Source organism: Streptopelia decaocto (assembly GCF_964273445.1).
Source record: "Streptopelia decaocto genome assembly, chromosome: 11".
Lineage (NCBI taxonomy): Eukaryota > Metazoa > Chordata > Aves > Columbiformes > Columbidae > Streptopelia > Streptopelia decaocto.
Genome location: NC_138666.1, coordinates 8433862 through 8452410, shown reverse-complemented (window position 1 = coordinate 8452410; position 18549 = coordinate 8433862). Strand labels below are relative to the sequence as shown.

At 43.2% G+C, this 18549-nt stretch overlaps 1 protein-coding gene across 5 annotated transcripts; it reads left to right on the top strand.

Annotated features, from left to right (window-relative positions):
- The first annotated feature begins 588 nt into the window (after positions 1-588).
- Positions 589-18539, top strand: WFDC1 (WAP four-disulfide core domain 1). 5 transcript variants are annotated; one of them, XM_082063171.1, is made up of 9 exons: positions 589-673; positions 3401-3686; positions 6738-6784; positions 10210-10376; positions 10948-11031; positions 12718-12858; positions 14037-14078; positions 14922-14996; positions 15898-18539. In XM_082063171.1, the coding sequence occupies exons 2-8, from the start codon at positions 3540-3542 to the stop codon at positions 14978-14980; spliced, it is 687 nt and encodes a 228-aa protein (XP_081919297.1). In that variant the 5' UTR covers positions 589-673; positions 3401-3539; the 3' UTR covers positions 14981-14996; positions 15898-18539. The 5 variants fall into 5 exon arrangements, with proteins under 5 accessions (XP_081919297.1, XP_081919295.1, XP_081919294.1 ...); XM_082063169.1 differs by lacking the exon at positions 589-673 and adding an exon at positions 3027-3225; XM_082063168.1 differs by lacking the exon at positions 589-673 and adding an exon at positions 3027-3246.
- Positions 18540-18549: the final 10 nt, after the last annotated feature.

The following is an 18549-nucleotide window of genomic DNA, read 5'->3' as shown; positions in this document are numbered from 1 at the left end:
CCATACGGCAACTTGATCCAGATGTAGCCAGCACCAGAGGGAGTTGCTCCACTTAATGTAAATGACTGTGGTCCAACTGTTGTGTCTAGATAAGATGTAGTTTAAGAGAAAGTGGCAGATAATTTTCTCGCTTTCTTGTAATAATAGCTTTTAGAACATCATACATCATCAAATACCTAGCATTTAAAGTCACTCAGAAATCTGCTTAGCAGTGAATTTTAAATTTCTAATTATTGCTGGTGGCTGTGTTTGCTGAAGATTTGTGCCTGATTCCTATAATTACTTCACAAGCTGCTAAGAATGCCTTATACTAATAGTTGGAGCCACAAACTTGCCAAGAACTGCTTTGTTAAACAAGAAATTGTTCAGAAAGTTGAAGCTGCTTCTCTTGTTTTTTCTCTTTTTTTTTTTTTTGTCCTTCTTTTTTTTTCTTTTTTATTTTTTTTTCTCCTTTTCTGAATGGGCCATTCAAAACTGTCCTTGATAAGACACGAACTGCTCTGTAGCAGGAGCAAGGAGCCTCCATAACTGAGTGGACTAAAGTCTCTCTTGGTTTAGGTGTGCACTGGGATCCAAGTGGAAGGAGAACATGGATATGAAATGGGGTCCTGCACTTGTCCTGTGATGACACAGCCCTGCCAGGGACTACCAAGAAGAAGACTATCCAGAAAAGGTAAGAAATAACATTCTTTCCAATGTTGCCATCTAAAGCTATTTTTATTAACGCTATTAAAATGTAAAATCCCTTGCCTACTTTCCAAGACAGACTGGAGGTAGAAGCATGTGAGGAACGGAAATGAGTGGCATCAAGAATTCCCTATTGAGTATGAGTACAGAGCCCTGGCTGAGGCTGAGCTGTTCCAACTCTAGCAGATGGAAGAAGGTCTAATTTCAGCAATTCACCCACCCTGTGCCTCAGTTTCCCCAGTTGATAGTAGGAATAACCCAGCCCAGGCATTGCATGCAGTGTTTTGGGAAGTTAAGGTGAGATGGTTGTGTGCAGGTGGCCTAAGTGTTATAACGCCAACATTCCTTTTTATGTGAAGACCATGACCAGCTGTCGAGGTTTGGTCCTGCAGGAGAATTCTCATTTCTTTGGTATATAGTCCATGAACTGTAATGCACAGACCCTACTTTCTCCTGGGTAAACATCGAAGCCGTATATCTGCCGAAAGAAAGGCCAGTAAATGGTGTCTGAGGTAGCTATTAATCTTTAGAATTAGTCGCTCCAAGTCCGGATTGCAAGTATACGAAGCAAACAACAAAAATGAAATTAAATTAGGGAGATTTATCGTGAACAGTTGTTGTTTCACGCTGGTTTGGGTTTCAGCAAGAGGACAGACAAGTGAAATATCAGCACAAAGACATAAATTATGTAGGAATACTCTAAGAAAAAATCTTGTTTATTCTGAGCAGCCAGCCATGTCATTTGTCACCTTATGACACTGGAGTCAGGACATTTGTGGGAGCTCCTGGTTGTGCCTGAAAGGCGCTTTATCAAGGTGCAGGTATTAATATTGCAACAAACAGGAGATTTGTTTTTAAAAGGAATTAGAAGCATCCTCTTGTGTCAGAAAAAGCTCTCTGAGCAATAACAAATAAAGCCACAAGCAGAAGTCTTATGGTAATGATATATTCCTCTCTGGATGTACTGAAGGCAGCTGAGCGTGCTTTTCATTAACTCTGGCACAGCTGTTGATTTCAGCTGACGTTATATTCAGCTCCTGTTTTTGCAGGAGCGATAACCTATGGATCAAGCTGTGCTGAAAGTTCTACAAACACAGAGCAATATATGGTCATTGCATCTCCCTCAAGATCCTCTCCAAGACGTTTGCGAGATCAGACCTCTTTAGGAGTCCAGAAACTCAAGGCAGACCCTTATATCATTGCAGCTGTGAGGGAGGCGACCTTTCCCAACTTAACATTCCATTTTCTTTCCTCACTCTTTTTCCCCTACTTTTCCCCCACAGCAGTAGCCCCTGCTTGGCTTTTCTTACCAGCTGAATTCCCAGGCATGAACCGAATGTTGTGTTGCTAAGGGCTTTCCACAGCGGTAGAAATGTGGACAGGACTGTCCCAAAGCACAGTTACTGCTAGAAGCCCTATAAACCCCTCATCTCTAAACAAACTAAATGCATTCAGTTCAATACAGAGCTTCTAAAACCCACACCTCATTCATTCTTCAGGTTCACATCACCATATTCTGGCAAGCTTGGAGGTGAAATCCTTTGGCTACCACCTACATGTGGCTATTGACACTTAGGCATGGATCAAAGTGACTTGCCACAGCTTTCTGATATAAGGAAGAATTAAAAGACTCCTGTGCAGACACATTTTACAGCAGATATACAATAAATCCGATGGTCTGTGTAAATGGAAGACACACAGGACTCAGTGTTTATATCTCAACCAACTTTGTGGTTCCATTTTCTCCTTCATTCCACGTGGAGGCTGTATAAGTTGCTGGAGGAGGTATACATGGAGGATTATAAAATAAACAGTCCTCACATTTGGTTCAGGAAGCCCTGGACAACATTACTGAAGGTTGTGAAACTGTATGCATGCATACATATACATGTACAGGTATCTATACTCATCTATATGGAACAGCTGCCTTGTTCTCGTAGTTTTTCTTTGGCACCTGCCTCCGTCCCATCCCAGGCAGGATGCTGGGCTGCTTTCAGCCTGATTTCAGAAGTCCATTCTTGTCCTTCAGGCATGTCCATGTAGGTGTTTCACACCCCCCATCCAACCTCTCTGTCTCTCCCATTGTCAGGCACAGGCTGACTCACGTCCCCTTCCTCACTTTCCGTTTGGTCTTGTAATTTCTAAACCACCTTCCTTCCCTGTTCCCCACCCATGCGTATGAATTCCTTTTTCCTCAATGGCCACGTCTTCCTCGAAATCATTTGCAGAAAGATAACATCAACTTGGTTTAACTAAATCCCCTGCATGTTTATCACATCTTTAAATCATTTCCTTCGAGCAATCTTCGTATGAAGTTATCACTTTGTCAAAACGTGATCCATAACCACAGCTCAGGGCACAGTGGGAAGCACACAAGAGGGGAGCTGAGTAGTTTGGGGAGTTTGGGTGAGCTGTTTGCTGGAAGCTGCCAAGCCCACCCCTCCTAGACCTTCATTTCCCCCTGCGGCAGCTGTCATCTGATCCCACGCTTTGGCTTTGAATGGGGCTCTCTGAGGATGCCAGATGTTGGGAACAAAGGTCTAAAAATAATCTTTCCAAGTAATCTTCCCATCTATAATTCAATGAGAACATGTGCTTTGTGTGAACATGTGAGCTGAGAACCTGATCTAACTTTGAGTAAAGAAGTTCAACGGCAGCTCCTGGCTTCTGCTTGTGGGCTCTTTTTTATTTTTTTTCCCCTTTCCTTTCCCAGACACTGCGCGGCGAAAAGCGGCTCTCACCGGCGATCAGCCCTCGCTCTCCCTCCTCCCCGTCTCCCTCCCGCCCTGCCAAGACTCTGAATCGTCCGGATCCCAAAAGCCAGGCTCCTTATTTCATCTCTCCTTGGGAAAATGGAATCCAGGGCACTGTCAGAGATGCATTTCTGTAAAAAGATCTTCACCGCAGCCTTGTGTGTCTTAGTTTTGCTGCCAGATTCAGGCAGTGCAAGGACTCTCTGGAAACGCGCTCTACATCTGAAAATGACGGAGAAATATGATGTGAGTAAAGTGCGGTGGCGTGATTTGGGGGGAGCTGGGTCTGCTCACCGTGAAAGGGGAGTTTTCCTTATGTATGTGTATTGTTTTTAGAATAAGAATTATTTGAATCCGCAGGCTGTCTCTTTATAAAAGGGTTGCATTAAGTTTCCCAGGCTGTACGAAACTTTTGCCACCTAGCTGCTGCGATGGGAAGCGTGTAAAGCACGCTGGGGTCGGTGAGGGGACATGGGGACGGCAGCGGTCACTGCTTGTCCTAGAAGCTTCACAGGGCAGCAAGGGAAGCATGAATAAGGAAAGGGGAGTGCAAAACCTATGTGTCTGAGGACAAACATAGTGAAGATAACGTTATTCATTGCTTAGAGCAGGGAGGATGTTTTCCTGCCCAGTTCCTCCACTGCCTTTTGGGGTAATTTTGGGTAAATGTCTTCAACTCCTAGTGATAATGTGTGCTAGAGGGATGGTGGCATTGCCTCGGGTTTTGTAAATCACTGGAGCAGAGACCTCCAGATCAGAGTAATGTGCTCATTGCACATTAAGCTACTTTCTTATCCTCAAGCCATCGCAAGTAAGAACAAACCAGAGAAGGGCAGGAGACTTGCAAGAAAACAGCACAGAGCTGCAGATTGTCCCCTGTGTGCCCAGGGAGCACTTGCTGTTCCTTCCCAGTGTGTTAGAGGGGAAAAAAAACCATGTGGTTATTCACCAGTGGGGTACTGAGCACAACCAACATTTCCAAATCTGCAGTGGTGCTTAGGAGAGCACTGGAATTGAAACTGGAGCAGCAGAAAGTTACTGTGAGTGGAGAAAAGGATGGTGCTGGGTCTTGTTCTGTTGTCTGAGCCACACACCACTCTGTGGTAGGGACAGTCATGGAGGAATTTTTTTTTATTAAATAAAAAAAAAAAAAAAGGAAAATAATTTGATAGCTTGACTTTCAGGACCTGGTGTTTAGAAAGAAAAAAAAAAAAGAATTTGAAATTTTGCCTTATTCCATTAAAGTGCCCTTAAAAGCCAGCACTGACCCAAGGTTTCTGCCCCCTGAATCTCTTGTGTGGAAGCCCCTGTTCTCTCATGCTCAGGTTTGACTGCATCTTCCAGCCACTGCACGTGCATAAGCAGCTCCTTGGTGTCAGGGAGGGATCCCTCCACCTGTTATCTGCAGCCATATTTAAAAGCTTTTAGTATAAAATGGATGCTTTTTTTGCCCCTGACATCTAGAGTGATGTTTGGGGACAGTGACGTTTGGTTTGTGCAATTGCTGACTCAGAAGCATGACACTTCTGTTGCTTGTGCCAAGTGAACTGAAATAGAGTGTTCTTGTCTCCTTGAAAGTTTGCAGAAAACATTGTGCTCATATTTGAAAGGCACCCCAGTATTTTACAAGAAATTTTCTTCATTGTAGCCTCCCTTGGGACAGTGTATCATTTAGTTTGCACTTTAATTGGAAAATGGTGACATGAAGAGCTGTTTTTCCTGTGAAATCACTCACTGGAAAGTGTATTTATTAGTATGTTCTTTTGTCATATTTCAATACAAAGCTCAAATTTAATAGGAGCTATGAAGTAAGTGACCCAGAGAGATAGGACAGGAGTAGAACAGGAATTTACATGTTGATCTTCAGATAACATGCTCTGCAGAGGCACAGAGCCCAGTCCCCTGAAGATATATCCTCTTCTTTCAACCTGCAGTTCTTCAAAGGACTGTTTTTCCTGGCATTTGTGAATCCAGGTGCTACCAATCTGGCAGGCTCAGCTAGAATTGCTCATATTGACAGAAACAGCTTATCTAGGGAAAACAGAAGATGCTTTTCTTTTTTCTTCTCAAAGCCTTGTAAGGAGAAAGGCATCCGCTCTCCATCCTCTTATCCAACCAAAGTCTGTTTTGGCAGCTCCTCTTGTTTCCCAGAGGCTTTCTTGTCTACCAAATGCTGTATGTTCCCTGCAGTTTGAAAATCAGAGGCTGTGGGTGGAACAGCTGATTTGTGAGTCACTTGGAGAGGTGGGTGACACATGGAGATGCTCACAGCAACGTGCAGCCCTACAGGAGATGGGCCAGAGACATCCCTGTGGGACCTCCAGAAGGACACGGGCAAGGTCTGTTGGAGGAAAAGGTGGTGAGGAGGAGGGAGTTTACCAGGCGAGATGTTGTTTGAGTCCAAAAAGTCTTGAGTCCACAGTAGGAGCAATTCATCCACCCAACTGCCGGCTGCAGAATTGACAAGCAGGTGTTTGTGAGGAGCTGGGTTGAGCTCTGTCCAGGAGTTTTTCCATTCGGGACTCTGAGGAAGGGTGCTGGTTGGCAAGGAGGGGTCAAGTGGGAATGGAGAAGGGAGAAATAGGAGAGGAAATACAATTAGAAGAAAAAACTGGCAGCACAGTGGGGATGGAGGAGCTGGGCTTCCAGCTCTTGGCAAATCCATATATTTCACAGCCAGAGGGACACTCCTCAGGTTTAGTGATTTGCAGCTGTTTTAGCAGGGTCTGTTAGGACAGGGCAAGGGGTGATGGTTTTAAACTGAAAGAGGGGAGAGTCAGGCCAGACATGAGGAGGAAATTTGTAACAGTGAGGATGGTGAGAGCCTGGCCCAGGTTGGCCAGAGAGGTGGTGGATGAACCATCCCTGGAGACATCCCAGGCCAGGCTGGATGGGGCTGTGAGCAACCTGAGCTGGTGAAGATGTCCCTGCTCATGGCAGGGGTGGCACTGGGGGAGCTTTGAAGGTCCTTTCCAACCCAAACTGTTCCATGATTCTGCAGCCCCTTCACAGGCTGGGACTGTTCCCCAGGGTCAGAAGGAGGGAGCTACCTGGGGGTGTTCTTCAGTTCATTAGCAAGACACCCACATGTCTATTGAAAAAACCTGGGGCACCCCTGATGTTATTCCAGCATCAACTGCAGGAAGCATTTTAGAAAAAAAACCCAAACAGCCTTCTTGTAAAGAATTTCAGAAATGAAGAATTCCTCACAGCTGCTGTAATATTCTTCCAACAATGTACATACCCTCCAGCTAGCTGTCATAAATCAACACTGAGATACCCTTTTTTTCCTACCAGATGAGCACATCTCCCATGGGAGCTCTAATTGCTGTCGTGCATCTTCGGTGAGCCCACTCTACTTTTGCCACAATCTTCCAGTACTGCAGACATTAGAACTACTAATCCAGGGTAAAGAGCAGGAAAATATTATTCCTCTTGTTCTCGTCTTGTCATTCAGGTTATTCAACCCTCCTTCAGTCTGATATTTGCCACTTCTCAGAGGAAAGGTGTTTTATGGTCAGTGTCTGGAAATACCTGCCAGGGGCAAGACCTAGTGACCAGAGGCTGAGAATAAACCTCACGTGTGGTCTCGGAGGTGGCTGTGCTCAGTATGAACTGGCAGAGAATTGTGCTTTGACACAAGCCCAGGGTCCAGTTTTAGACACAAATAATACAACAGATCTAGGTTTTTGTTGGAGGCAGACTGCATCCCACAGTTCCTATGGAAAGTATGGGATGGGAGTGAGTGATTGCTTTCAGGTTTTTCCTCGTCATCTTTACTGACCTCCAGGGTTGCTCAGCTGAACTCTGAACTTTTCCCCTTACTTTGATTCTGTGTATCTCTAAGGAAAATATTGTCATTAAAATGATTTAATAAGCCTCCATGGGAAACAACACTTTGCCTCCTGCATTGTAAAAAAATTCCTGAAGAAATTTTGACCGCTGTCACAATCTGTAAAAATAATAAATCTGAGCTATGTTCAGAGCCAAACTGTGAAGAGTTTTTAAAAAGACCTTGTAACCCATACCTGGAGACATCCTTAACCAGGCTATTTTGTGAATGAGGGAATCCTGTTTCCCACCAGGATTTTAACATACGTAAAAGTGGCGATGGTTTTATTAGATCAAATTTGCCAGAAAATATTTTTGACCATGAAGTTTTGAAAGGAAGGGGTTCAGAGCAATAGGGGAAGAAAAAAAATGGGCAGGGAGGTCATGAGGTACAAAGTTACTCAGCTAATGTTATATTGTTCCCAAACGGAAATCTCAGTCATTGAGCCAACTGTTCATTGTAATTTTGGCTTTTTGGTTTCTGAATCATCTGTGAAGCAACTGCAGTAATTGTTCAGTGTGGGTTTTTTCATGTGTTCATTATTTTCCAGTATTATTTTGGTCACTACATTTCAGTCTGCAGCTAACATTTCACATAATAGAATAGTAAACTGTGAGCATCCAGGATGAATGCTCCCTCAAACAAGGAGGCCTGTTAGGTGTTTGGAACTGTGTAGATTTACTGTTAGATGCCATCTTATATCCCAAAATTTACTTGGTCCAAGCATTTTCTCTATTTAAAATCCAACAGCAGCAAAAAAGTTGAATTTTAACTATATTCAGTTCAAAAGCACATTATTTCAAAGATGGTGTTTTTTCAGCTTTTTTGAGGAGTGGGATGATGCATTAAACTTACACCCTTCAACATGGAAAATATAATCAAAATTATTATTACTGATGGGGTTTTTCTTCTTCTTCCAAACCTATCTTGTGGTTCAAACAGCCCATCAATTCATGGGAAAACAACCTCATGGAAGTGGTTTTGAGGAGTTTCTTGTTTACTGGGTAGAAACAACTAAGGGAAAAGCAAAAGAAAATTGTTTCTTGATATTCAGACCAGGGCAGGCTCATACTGGGAACATGGCAGGAGGCTGTTGTTTATGGAAATATTAGGAATTCTCAGTCTCTCACACACAGACACACACACATGTTATTTAACCAGGTATAGATATAACCAGGATATGGATTTTCCTTAATGCTCACCTTGTACCAGAAATTAAAACCTTTAATCATCCTGACTTTTCTTTATGCTTCTGCATTGACTGAAACTCCATCTCCACACAACCAGGCAGAGAGCAATTTGCTGCTCTCTGTTTCCACCTACCTATGGCTCAAGGAACAGACAAAAGTGGTAAAAAACACCACTTTATCAATACGATTCTACACATGGCAGAACATAGAATTAAACCTTCTCACATCAGTAGTGCGTTATTTCTTTTGGTGTCCCTTGGGGTTGCCTTCGTTCTCAGCATTGCAAATTGTCCCAAGGGAATGGAGATGACGTTGTTTTCACCATTAGTGATAATGAATTACTGTTCGGTCACACGTCACAGCAGAGTCCCCAGGGCAATGAATCTCCTGGGGCCTCTGCTGGGACATTTTTTGGTCAGTACATCTGGGGACATGCTATTTCGCAAAGTCACACGTGCTGCACAGAAGCTCTTGGAAGGTTTCAGCAAGGAGGACATAGCAGCGTGGAGATAACGAGGGATATTTAGTCTCACCCCAAATTTCTCCATGGCTTGATGGTGAAATTTCCTGGAGACCCCTCAGGGACAGTTGCACCATGTTGTTTCTTGGAATAACAACTCCAGTTTTTCAGCACTGATTTCAAAACACAACAGTGATGGGGCCAAGTATATACAGGACTTTTAAACTCAAAAGCCTGCTAGCTAGTGCATGGCAGTATTCACCACATACATTTGCCTAGGTGCTGAGCTCTTTTAAAACTATAAATCCAGAATCCATTTTTTCATTTGACTAGAGCTTATTAATGTGTGTTAATTAATCTGAGAACCGTTTGCCCTTTGTGGGTACTTTGTGCTGCTCTGGGGAGCTGAGCTCAAGCCCAGAGGTGAATAGTTTAGCCACAGGTGAGAAAGGAGTGGGCTTGGGTGATTCACCTCTCCCGAGGGAGTTGGCTTCTTGCTAAAATGCTGCCAGCGTGAATAATATCTAAATGCCGCCTCTTATAAACGTTTCTGGTAAAATGCTGTGCCTGTTAATCCACTTTAAATCTCCCCTGTCCCTTCGGTGTGCAATGAGCAGCTGGGCTCCTTGCTGCTGTAGTCAAACACGGCTGCATTTTCTTTGGGATTAAGCTGCTATCACCCACACAGGTCTCACCCAGATCATCTCATGTTCTAGAAATGGTCTCTAAGTTAACAACTCAGGATCCCACAGTGGGTAAGATTGAAAGACTCTGTACCACTCCCCTAGAAGATCTGGTCCAGAAGAAGGTGGTGAAGATAGAAGGAGCCTATTAAGGAGGCAGATGCTACCTGGGACATTAGTTCCAGGTCCCTTTGGGGACATAACCTTAAAGCAATGCAAGGTCATCATTTCCACTGCTTTACTATCAGAGTGTTTTGCTGTGCTCATCACGATGATACGTGGAGTCTTTTGTTTCCTAGACAAGTATAAAAGACTTCAAGGGATTTTTTTACCATCTCATGGTCATTACAATAATGTTAATTATAAAATGAGCTGCACATGATAACTTGGTGGTTTAGTGTTTCCGAAGCAGCATGCTAAGGTGATCATATAGCTCTGTCTTCAGTGAGCTAAACAGTTCACTCTCCTGCCTCATGAATGCTTGAAAACCGCTTTGAAAATCCCTTTTCTGTTTCAACTGATGTTTGGTATCCACCTTATGCCAAACCTTTGTTTCCTTTTCTTTTCTTTGCAAGGATTATGAGTACCCTCTTCATTCTCACAGTTCCCACTACCAGAAGAACGACCGCTGCCCTCCGCCCCCCCAGACTTTGCCGGACCGAGCCTGCGAGGTGCCCAGCTGCCGCTCGGACTCCGAGTGCGAAAGGCACAAGCGCTGCTGCTACAATGGGTGCATCTACGCCTGCCTGGAGTCTGTGCAGCCACCGCCAGGTAGAGTGGACCCAGTGATCAAATTGTGGTGGAGAGAAGCAAGCAGAAATGATGGTGGTTATCCCCACGTGCTTTGGGTCTCAGATGGGAGGCACGGGTTGGGTATGAGGTGAGGATAAAGCTTTGCTTCCACACTTCGGGTTGCTGAATCGAAAAATTACCTAAGGCCAGCTGGTGTTGCAAGATTTTCACCAGTACCCATGGCAGAAATCACTCAAGGCCAGTTCTTTTCTTGGGATTATATGTGCAGGAAAAGAAGTATTCCCAATCTGAATTAGAGCTCACAGAAGCCAGGCAGCTGTCTCATCTGATCCATGCCATGGGGTGGGAAACAACAGTGTCTTTGGCCTTTATGGCAACAGGTTCTTGGGGCCCTGGGTAACACCCATGGCTCTCTCACCACTGGGACAAGAGCATGAACATAAGTATCTTCCTGAAAATTCAAATCCATCATTTGGGAGCCTGGCACCCTCATCACTGGCTGTTAGAGAAAATCTGTGATGTTCCATAACTGTGTGCCCTGTCACTGCTGCACTTTGACTCTGTGGTTTCTTGTTTCTGTCTTTTACAGTTTTAGACTGGTTGGTTCAGCCCAAACCCCGCTGGCTGGGAGGAAATGGGTGGCTTTTGGATGGCCCAGAGGAAGTCCTACAAGGTACAGTATGTTTTGCTGTCTTCTCTGCTGTAGCAGGAATTATACAAAGGCACTAAATAATATTTTCATCATACACGGGGCTTGCCAGGGATGTAGGGGTCCTGGGGCTGCTCGTATGTGTCTGGAGTTTCCATAGGAATAACAGTATCTGATGCTGGGAGTTAGTTTCTGGTGCAGTAAATCAGTTTATTTTTATGGATATGTCTTGTCCAGCAGAGCACTAGGAATGCTCCAAGGAATTGGACTTGTATCCATTCTTGGAATAAGTAGAAATATACAAATTCTTTTTTAGAAAAAGGCTTTGTCAGCACACACATATTTTCTGCCAGCTTCCTAATAGACTGTGGGTGGACTCAGATTAGGAGCTTTTTAAATCCAAAGTGGCCTCATCACCCAAATGCCTTGGGCTGGGGCTGTGGCGGCTTTGAACAAGAGCCCTGGCAAACTGCTGCAAAGTTGTGTCAAGCTGACGTGAAGCTTGGAACATCTAAGCTTGGAGACTGCTAATGAGATTGGGCTTCTCAGGTTAATTCCATGAGGAAAGATCTTTTAATTATTTTTTTCCAGTACCTCACATTGAAACAAGGAGGGAATGGGGAGGTGAGAAGAGAAGTTTTCTTCTTAAGGCATTCCCAGGTGTATGCATGCCTGAAGTTCTTTATTTCTTCATGGAAAGACTATTCCAGCTTTTGATCAGCTTTAGTCAGACACAGGTAGTGCCAATAAATTACCCTCTTTGGTCTTACACAGATGGTATCAAACTCACCAAACCTTGACTCTCATCTATTATGGAAACTCCTAGTTCTTCAAGAGAAAATTCTTCCTCCAGCTCAATGCAGTTGCACTGCTAGAAATAAGATAAAATAGGTTCCTCCTCATCCATCCTTGTCATACTTATATTATTTCTTCTTATCTTAACACCTTCATCTCAGCTTGAGGGAGTAATTAGTGAAATAATAGTCATCAGTCATGACATGAGAATTACAGCAGAGGTCCCTGAAACTAAAATCCTGGCAAATGAAAGGGTGGAGTGTCCCTGCATAGTCTGTACATTTAATGGACACAAACACTGCCTGTGGGTCCTGCTTTACTTTCTCATTCTGGTCCATGCTTGCTGGCTATCCAGGGTCATGGCGATTAAAGCCTCTGTTTGTAACAGGGGGTGGTTCTGCCTTACTCCACAGTGAGTCACAGCTGAAGTTTAAATTCATCAGTAATTAATGGGTGTGGAGCAAAGAACAAAGCAGCAAACTGCCAGCTTCCCGGTCATGTTCCCTGATTCCTCACCCAGCCCGAACCACTGGCTGGAACAGACCTACGGCTGCTTGGAGGGAAAAGCCACGTGAAGGAACCACCCATCATGGCAAGCATGGTGGCAGTGGTGGTGTGTCCTCACCGCGCTCCAGCCCTCGCTCGGACCCTGCACAACAGCCCATGGGGAGGGTGTTGTTCCAGGCGATCAGGCCGACCTGCACTCCTCATATTGAGCTGGACACAACAGTTTTTGTGTCAGGTGTGAGCGGGATCACCTGCTTTGCCAGGCTTCTTTGGAGGTGTCAGCTCCTTACATGGGAAGTAGTCTGAGATCCTGTCTGGGAGAAGACGCAAGAGGTGGCTGTGTGGTTGTATTTGGGTTACCTGTGGGTGTTAAAGCCATGATTTATGACCTGCGGGCTTCTTTTGCAGCTGAGGCCTGTAGTACCACGGAGGATGGAGATGAGCCTCTGCATTGCCCCACAGGCTATGAATGCCACATCATCAACCCGGGCAACACGGCTGAAGGAATCCCCAACCGGGGCCAGTGCATCAAGCTCCGTGGAAATCCAGGTCAGTTGACTGGAGATCTCCCTTCCTTTCTTGTTCTGTCGTGCAAACACCAGGAAGGACATTTTCACTGTTTTTGAAGGAGACCTGGTGGTACATCTGCTCCCAGTGGCTTCCTGGGTTTTCTGGGCAGCCCAAGGCCCAGGTAGTGTGTGACAGTCCCCACCCTGCAACACTCTCAAGTCTCTAATGTCCTTGGTGTTGGCTGAGCTATGTCCCCAAAGCATGGAACACGCTTCTTGTTTGCTCTGTATCCTCTGGGACTGTGTAAGCAGAGCAGGTAGTAACCTGCATATGTCGTCATTACGCAGCACAAAAATAGAAAGATTTACATACTACTACACACTTAACTAAGGAATATGAGTTTCAAATTCCAGGCCTGACTTCTGATTTTGATTTCTGTATCGAAAACGTGTTCACTTTATTCTGAAGACACATTTGCCCAATAAAGGAATTTAAGTACACCAAGCTATTTTTCAGGAAAACTCATAACATGTCTGGGTAGGTGGAACTCCATTGAATAGCAGGACATGTATGTCTGTACTGGGCTACAAGTCAGCTCAGTGTAGAGACATGAGACATCTGTTTTTCCACTTAGTCACTGTAAAAGCCGGGGGAAGCAGCAAACCAGATCTCTGAACTGCTCCCATAAAATGCTAAGATTTTTTTTCCAGGGCTTTTTAATCATCTCTTGTATTCTTTATATATGTCTTCAATGACATCCGTAGTAACTAATGTAATGTATAGCTATATGGCTCTGACATGAGGTATTCCTAAGAGCTTAAATAATTATATAATTGTTAAAAGAAAAACCTAACTGGAACCTGAGTTATTTAAAACACTAATAGATGGTATGAAATTTTCACCAAAATTTCTCTCATTTGAGAAAGTCTGTGATTCCTTGCCTCATAGCCACTGAAAATAACAACATGCTAGTGGCCAGCAGTTAACCAATCTCAGGGAAAGCGAGTTGTATCCACATAGTTTAGTAATTTAAACAGTTTTATAAGAGGTTTATAGCAGCCTACACTACTTCAGCTACAGAGATCTTTTATGTTCTTCTTTGTGAGGTTATTATTCCCATATCCATAATTTCTCCATGCTGTACACAGAAGGCTGGAGTTTAACACAAAGAATAAAGGCTGACTGGTTATGTTCTCATTATGTACCTTCTTTTTCAGATGGACGCAACCTGAGGCATAAGTATTACAAGGAGTATTTTGGTAAGCCACTGGTGTAAAGTGTTTGCTACTATGAAGCTTTATAGTTATCGCATTGCTTACAAGGGATTTGCTGAGTTTGAAATGAAGGTCTGTATGTGGCAAAAAGAGATTCTTCAACCTCAACTCTCCATGCCTTGGTCAAAAATCTTATTTTAAGGTTTGCAGTGCCCTGACTGTGGACTCTTGAGAATCAGCATCTCCAGCTGTGACACAGTGTGTTCTGTTCAGTGGTGGACCCTTCTGCCAGGGGTTCCCACACAAGGCTTGAAAAACTCCCAATCCGATAACCTTTTGTTATTTTTAAGTATATTTTTGGAGCTTTACTCATGGCCCAGGACTCCTTGCAGATGAACACAGAACTCTGTCAAAAGCACAGGGTCTTTTGCCAAGAGCTTGTATTGTGGTATGTGATAAGAGATGCATCAGTCCCTTGTTTTTATCTGCAACCACAAGAGTTGTCAGGTCCCTTGCACAAATTGATAGATATGTGTCTCACAGAAAGCAGGAGGATCTTCCAGAAAATCTCTTTTTTTTGCGGCTTCGAAGTTCCTGGTTTCTGCTGACTCTTGGATGTAGAGAGGGACAGTCATATCTGATTGGAAGTGATATTCAGATATAACTAGACAACATCTTTGATATTATAAGATTTATGAACAGCCAAATTTGGCCAGTTTATCTGATAAAACTAAAAGATTTCCTTTCCTCCACCCAGTGGGCTGTCACAGCTCTCCCAGAGAACTGCTAACTAATGAGACCAGTAAAACTGTGCCACTTAGAGAATCTTGAGAAAACCTGTGCCACGGACTAACTTAAAATCTAACTTTGCTAATATTTGTTTTACAGGGAGCAATTCCAACAATGTGGTCGGCTACGTGAAAAACCAGCAGAAGCATTTAGGCTAATCGAAGGTGTGTCTGGGTAAGTATGCTGTGGAGGAAGGGAAAGCTGGGTGAAAATAGTTGGTGCTTAGAATGCAATTATTTAAGGAAATGGTTGTTTGAGGGTGAAATTATGTCTCGTCAAGATGCCAGTATAATGAAGCACCTTAAAACTGTGTTCAGGTGCATACCTCAGGCTCCGTGAAACGCCCTTTGCTGACAGACAGTGCTGTAAAAATATCCTGAGAACCTGGGGCACTGGAGATTGAGCTCTGCAAACTGTCCATGGAGAAGCTAATGTCTTTCACAACTCTTATTCTCCCTCTCCCACGTTTTATTCTGATATGACAAGATGCACCTGATTTCTTTGAGGAACCTTTGCCTTGTGGGTGTTTAGAGGATGAAGTTATTTTTCAGGATGAAAAATAAATGCTGCAAAACTTGGTGTGCCTTAGGACTTTAAACTTTCTGTTGAGAGGCTTCTTCTAACTCAGATGTAACTGCTCCTGCAAGACAAATTAAAAAGCTGGACTTAGTGAAATACGGGTCAGTCTTGCAAATACTTAGGCACATGGGTGATTTTGTGGGATAACTTTATGTGTGTGAAAAGTTGAACACTGTGACCCACTCATGTGAGTATGTGTCTGTGGCCAGAGCAAAGCCAACTGAAAAAGCTCCAATCATTTTATCAGGTTTTGAATTAGGCAAGAATGAAAATGTTTATTATACCAAAGGTTCTGTCCCGAGATGGTTTTCTCAGCACTTTCAGCTTTACTTGAGCTGAACTGGCAATTAGGAAAACAAAGCAGTTCAGTGTCTTTTGTGTACCTACGTCAGGCTGACTGCTCACATTACACAGCTACATAAGGACAAGTTCTGTGCAAACATCCCAGGAAGGATAAATATTTTAATTCCTCTTTTTTTGTTTGATTTTCACCCAGCTGGACCACTCTGTCAAGGAATGCTTTACCCAACAGTTTTCTCTTTTGGAAGATCTCTGGTCCCAAATCTCCACGCCCACGTCTCCAGCGTTACCCTGATCCCTGCCCATCGGTGATAAAAGACTTTGCTATTCCAGGAACAGGATGAGTTTAGATTTTAAGCCTATCAGGAGGGGCAGAAATGCGATCCCTGGAAGAAACCACACCGCTGATGAGCTGAAATGCAAATACCTCCAAGCAGATCTCTAGAAGCCACAGCCCCTTTATCAGGCTGCTGAAACAGCGCACCCTTTATGTGCGTATTATGTGACCGGTTCAAATTTCATGACCGTGAACATAACTCAGTATTATAAAATTGAAGTGACGTCAGAGTTGTACCTAAATATCACATCTCAGTTGCGTTAAAATAGGCAAGACTGTAAGACTAAAGGGGGTCTCTGGATCAAATCCAGCGCCTGCCTGTCTCAAAAAACTACTTTAAATATGCCTTTTCATAAGTTTGAAGAAGCCCAAAGGTTTCTTCTTTTCCTGTTTATACCTAGGGTTCACCAAGTTTGACATCCAGTCTACAAGCCTAAACCTGAAATCTTAAGAATTTGAGGAACTCTGACTGAGGAGCAAAACAGGTTTTAGAAATGTTGTTTATTTTAAGTTACTTTCCTTTAGGTGCTCAGTCTGGTGAGCTGCAGATTGAGAGCTAATGATGGATTAGATTTCTTTCTGCAATATCTAAGCACACGCGTGCCAGTCTTTTTAAGTTGTTGCTTTTAGCCAGCACAGTTAATACTCACAGAATGTAAATCTGTGTTTCTGTACCTGCAAAACCTCAGCAAGGGGACTGAAGTCTGGATTATTTGTTGAACATAAGAGAAAAGCAAAAGGAGGATAAATTTGTGTGATTAAAAGGCTTGTCTGGCAGATGGGCAACTGCTCTTAAGAAGTCCCGTACCTTTATGTTGGCTTCTATAAATCCCTAAGGTCAAGTTATTTGTATTTGGGCCTTACAGCTTCTTTTGCCTGTTTAGCATTATAAAATGGAAAACGCCTTTTCGATTAATGTTTTCCTCTTCTGTGGCAGTCCTAAAGGGACAGTTGCATTTCATTTTGACAAATCTCCCAGAATTGCTAGGCAAAAGAAGCCATGTTTGTTCCCTTGTTTAGTACATGTCCCCATCTACATGCATAAAATTAGCATTTTAATGCGCTGAGTAGTAGCGGTGCATATAAATACCCAATTCACAAATACAAGTGCCTGCTTCCACCCACAAACTATGGGATTTTTTTCCACTCACCAAATGGCTTAAGCCAGAGCTAAGATACCTATAGAACCCTTGATACTTTGCATATGACATTTGCAGCTGGAGAGATGAAAGATGCCAAACTGCTCTTCTGTTTCCTATGATAAACAGGGACACTCCTCGATGCTTCACCAAGCAAAGGAACAGATGAGCATTTTCCTAAATATCTTCATTTGTTTAACTCCATTCACTTCTTTGTGCCTTTGTTCCAAGTTCAAGGTATGAAATGAAACGCCATGTTTGGACAGATCTATTCCTACAATTTTATCATGTACGACTTTATGCAATGATATCTTAATTCCTGATGAGAGAGAGGCGTCCATCCATATTTTATCCTTCCAATTTCAGTTTAGGCCAGAAACTTGCTGCTTTGCTGTTGACGTTACTTGATAACTTAAAGCAACAAAGCTCATAATGAAAGTCTAAATGCAGCCTTGCTCCTTGGTGCTGCTCAGTGAGATGGACTGGGTTTTTACAGCATTACTTTTTGCAGAAAAAATCAACTTCCGATTAAATGAGCAAAGCCCTTCAGTGATTACTGCTAAGCCCCAAAGAGTAAATTCCAAATTGTTCTACTTTAAAATAAAAGATTCCATGCCTAAAAACCTGTGAGGATCTAGCTGAAAAATTTGTGTTGGGCATTAACAAATTTACAAGATTAAAACTTCAGATCACAACCTAATCTTGCAAAGCATCGAAAAATATGCTTAATGTGAGTGGACACATTCACTTCAGTGGCTGCTTTTTTATGGCTAATAAAGCACATACCTGCCCACCTTGCTGGATGGGATGCTAAAGATATATTCTACTTCCAAAAGGAATTTTTTTAAAAGAAAACTGACAAATTAATAATTTGTTGCTGAATTTCTGTTTACTTTGTGTTATCAAAGACATCACCCTTCCTCATGGTGCTATAATGCTTGGGGTTTTTTTTGAAGTTAATTCTTTTCAAGTTATTGATTATCAAACTCAGAGACAAAAGCCACAGGAGAGACTCAGCCAAATGCTGGTTTCAACCCTGACATCCATCACACCTTGAAAGGAAAGCACAGACCAAAGAAGTTGTCTCCTTTCCAAAGACAAACGGCTTAACAACAGTCTTGTGAAGCACAGTAGGAAATCACTAATGTCGGTTGGTTTTAAAATTCCTGTGTACACTTTAAAGCATGTTTGGTGCTATAATAAGTTTCCCATGTATCACTGTGTGCTAGCAATGCTCACGGCCTTCCGGATTCTCGAGCGCTGCCTCAGGCAGCCCCGTCCCGGTTTGTGCCCCTGGTGCTTGGACATATGCAGGTTCTGCCACTTTGGTGCTCAATAAAAAGTGACCAGTATATTTTTCAACTCTGCCTGT